The sequence below is a fragment of the Apis dorsata genome, unplaced genomic scaffold (assembly GCF_000469605.1).
Source record: "Apis dorsata unplaced genomic scaffold, Apis dorsata 1.3 scaffold_370, whole genome shotgun sequence".
NCBI lineage: Eukaryota > Metazoa > Arthropoda > Insecta > Hymenoptera > Apidae > Apis > Apis dorsata.
Window position 1 is genome coordinate 125,948 of NW_006263634.1, and position 4,387 is coordinate 130,334.

The 4,387-nt window shown below is 32.6% G+C and overlaps 2 protein-coding genes across 3 annotated transcripts in view; one reads left to right on the top strand and one right to left on the bottom strand.

Moving 5' to 3' along the window:
• LOC102676473 (sex-regulated protein janus-A-like) overlaps window positions 1–4,387 on the bottom strand; it is a 67,294-nt gene that overhangs the window by 60,435 nt on the left and 2,472 nt on the right. The window lies entirely within an intron of this gene.
• Window positions 1–4,387, top strand: part of LOC102676236 (phosrestin-2-like) — a 49,013-nt gene that overhangs the window by 43,729 nt on the left and 897 nt on the right. For both annotated transcript variants that reach the window (XM_006618693.2, XM_031511951.1), the window contains 2 exons: window positions 823–986; window positions 4,023–4,304. In XM_006618693.2, the coding sequence (XP_006618756.1) occupies window positions 823–986; window positions 4,023–4,304 (446 nt within the window). The remainder of the gene's footprint in view (window positions 1–822; window positions 987–4,022; window positions 4,305–4,387) is intronic.

Sequence of the window (4,387 nt, forward strand, 5' to 3'; positions counted from 1 at the left end):
AAATTTTATAATATATAATATAATATTATTAAATATTAGATTCGATCTTCGAATTGATGGAGATCGATGGANAATTTAATTCGAGAAACTTTTGATCAAGAGTTCCAACTGATTTGATACAATTTTCACCATTTCGACTCTCTTCGTTTTTTCGGTCGTGGAGAGTAATTTTCAATCGTGTTTGAAAATTTCCCAACACCGTTTTAAATCCTAGTCCACTATGAGAATTCCCTCTGCGCGCAATTAGACGAAAAACTATTAACGAAATCGACTAGCGAACGAGGCAAAAGTTTGGCAACATTGATAAATCTATTTCCACGTTTGCAATTTATTTCTCGATAAACGAGAAAATTTATAAATAAATTTTTAACAAAATCCAAAATACAAGCCATAAAAAATAGAAGAAGTTACCATTCTTATTCCTATTTACATAATCTTTTTTTACATCCCTTTCTACTATAATAATTAACCCTTAACCCTTAACCCTTTCTACTATAATAATACATAATAATACATAAAATGCCGCGTATTATAAATATAATTGAAATTATTGTACATCATTATTGTACATCTTCAGTACCTTTCTCTTGCAAATAGCATCGATATTTTTTCATTCGTTGCTCGACACGAGCTTCTCATGAGAGGAGATACACAATAAAATATAATAATACAATAATAAAAAAACACGATCTGATTGATCCTTCTCGAGGGTTGTGCGTATTTTTACCGCAGCGAAGAAATCGCTCGTAGCGTTATGTAAAAATTGAACTCCACAAATTAATTAAATTAATTAAATTCCATTAATTTTTCCAATCGTTTCAGAGAACATGGGCCCCCGCGCGGCTGTGGAGAAGCCGTTCTTGTTGAGCGACGGCCGCGTAGGGTTGGAGGCGAGGCTGGATCGCGCGATCTACGCGCACGGAGATCCGATCACCGTTCACGTGAACGTGAATAACAACAGCAGCAAGACGGTGAGAAGGATCAAGGTAAGCGGTAATACTTCGATATATCGATAATCGATTACATAACATAATCGTTATTTGAAACGAGACGTTAATAAAAAGAAATGAGAGGATGATGATCGTCCTCGAGAAGCAATTTGCTAAGAGATTTTTAGATCCGTACGCTCCTTGATTTCGATTGATAATAAGTGGAGGGGGAGGTAATTTGTATTCACGATACAACTGTTTGATCAAACGTATGCGATTATCTCGTTGATATGGTGATTTAAATATCAGGTCAGGGTAAATTCGTCGAGGATGAAAATTTCGCATTATTCGGTGAAAATATACGTATATGAAATTGCATATGAAATTGTTTCGTTAATAAAGCTACAGTGATAGCGATTGAACGACGAGGAAAGGAATGAAATTCGTATTTTTATCATTTGGGGTGAAGCAATTAGGCAAATGGAAAGTGAAAAGTTTCGTTATATTTGAATAAATTATTTGAAGATCTGATCGTGAGCCTGTATTTGCTCGTTCTATTTTGGCAGAAATTCATTGAGATTAATAAAAAAAAAAAAAAATGATCGATTCGAAAAAGTAAAAGAAAGTAGGTTGGACTCATCGAGTTATTATTACTCTTTTGTTTCATCACGATTGAAGAGTATGTTACGAAAAATTATAAAACTTTTGGATTTTAATTATTGAAACGAAAATACGAAAAGATGAATGAATATGGAAGAAGAAGAATGATTTGAATTATAATAATAATAATAATTTTTTTATTCGAAGGAAAAATAATGAAATTAAGCAAAACTCTTTTAAATTTTTTTGAAGTTGAAAATTAATATAAGTTAATATTGATTTTTTTTTTCAATTAAACTTTGGAAATTTCATCAAACTAGAAGAAAGGATTAAGGGGAAAAGTACGGAAAGAGTGAGCACGTTTGATTGTCATTCTCGCTCGAGCAAAATTATGAGAAAGTGTAGCGAAGGAGAATAAGAATGAAACTCGTGTAAAATGCAAGCTACGAAATTGAAGGGACAACAGAGATCGTCTCCTTTCCTATTCTACTAAAAATACCTTAGCATTTCGTATTATTACAATTGTAGACAAGTTTTTAACACGCAGAAAAGAAAAAAAAAAAGAAATTTAATTATTCTAAACGATAAAATTAACAGCCAATTTTTTTTTTTTTTTTTTTTCTAAAATGTAAGGTAAGATAGATTAAAGATGAAAATGAAACTATCATTTAGAGAACTTGAAAAATTTTAAACTATTAATTTCCAATCATCTTCGATGCAGAATTTGTAGAATCGCGAGTTTCTTTATCGAATTAAAATTAATTTTTCTAATAATACTTTTCGTGTAATTTTAATTTTATAATATCGTAATTACAATTAAAATTACATTTTTCTGCTTTTTCCCGGATATCTATTCCACGCTTTTGAACAACAGAAAAATTATTTTCACGATTTAAAGAATCGCGGTAATTTAAATCAACCACATTTTCGGAGAATATTAATACCAAAATTCAATTTATAGAAACACACATGTATGAAATCTAGCCAATCTATCGTAAACATTCGGAACAACAAACTTTTTAATTTGATTTCAAAATATTCGCGTCTCACGAGGAAAGTTTTTAATAATTTAATTCCGAATAAAATAATATTAAAAAAAAAAAAAAAAAACAGAAAAATGTCCTGATAAAAGAAACGTGGAAAGAACTTAATTAAAAGCCCCGAATTTATCTTTCCCTTTACGAAATCCGATTAAATGTCGCAAACAAAAATCTTGATTACGGCCAAACAAATTCGCGCGTTCGTCGTGATTCGACGAATGAAGGGATCGTTTGCAACGAATTTTCTGATAATAAGAAATATGCTAAAGGATATTTGATGATATTTTATTAAAAAAAAAAAAAATATAGTAGAAATGTCGAACTGAATATTATTCAACGCAAGATAAGATAATAATAATTTTAATACAAGTTCCTATAATAAAAATCCTGTTTCTTTTACTCGACGAATAAGTGGTCAAAGTGGCACGTCCGATCGCGTATTTATCCGTTCTACTGAACCTTTTATCTCCTGTACAATTCATTCGAGAAAGAAGTCTCTTCGTTCTCTCTCTCGGAACTAAAAACGAACGAGTCCTTTTGTCTTTCGACAAAAAAAAAAGAAAGAGAGAGAGAGAGATAAATCATAGGACAAAAAATTTTCTATTCTAGAAAAACGATCGAAAATTAAAATTCCCTCGAAAATGAGACAGCGATGAGATGTAATTCGAACGATGGGTACGGAAGTTCCTTAAACGAGTAAAGGACTTGAGAGCATAAAGCGACCACGTTTCGTGTCAATTGCATTTACTTTACGGTTCATTAGCGAATTGTGGCGAACATTGTGTATCTACGTGTGTGTGAGTGTTTATTGGGAGAGGAGAGCCTCGATTTCGATACTGGTGGTGGCTAACGTATGTACGATGATCTCGTACAGGTCTCTCTGTTAACTTTGTTCCAACAAACAAATTGACACGACGATGGGACGAGAGAGTTAAAACGGGTGCTCGTGTTCGTTCTTCGAGCGAATTATTCTATTATAAATTATCGATGTAATGATCGAACACGCTTCTCCTTTATTTTAAAAGAACAAAGGTTTGCAAAAGGGCAAAAATGTGTGAAATGAAGATATCGAGAATGAAACAATGCAAGGATTATGCGTTTCATCTCGCATAGAATTTACTCGGTCGAAACGCACACATCCCTCGTGCATTAATCCTCGCCTAAAGCTGGAATCCTATTATAATTTAAAGTTAACAGTTTGATCAAGACCATCGATAGACGATGAAACTTTTCGCTATTTTTATACACGAAACTTTAACCAAATAATAAAAGGGGAAAAATAAAAGGAAGAAACGCGAAATAATTCTCTACGAACAGTTTGTGTGATTATGAAAGAAATCAAATTTAAAAAAAAGAAAGGAAAGAATAAGCATTCTTTGGATTCATTCATCTCTACTTAAAAATTTTTCCATTGTGAAATTTATAATACTAATTAAATCTATACGGATTGCAGGTTTTCATAGTGCAACACGTGGACGTATGTATGTTCAGCAACGGAAAATTCAAGAACGTGGTGGCCTTGTTATCGTCGCAGGAGGGATGTCCATTAGGTCCTGGAGCATCGATGAAGAAAACTTATACCCTTAAACCTATCAAAGGCTCGACCAAAAATTGGATCGCCTTGGAGGATAGTTACACGAAGGCTGAGGCAATGTTGGCATCTACTGTTATTTGCCCTGGAAATGGTCCAGAGGACAGAAACGTTTTCGCGATATACGTTTCTTATTACGTGAAGGTAAACTGTCTTTACGAAGACAGAGAATTTCTTCTTTCTCGAGCAAAATAATTCTAATAAATGAATCTATTTTTTTTTTTTTT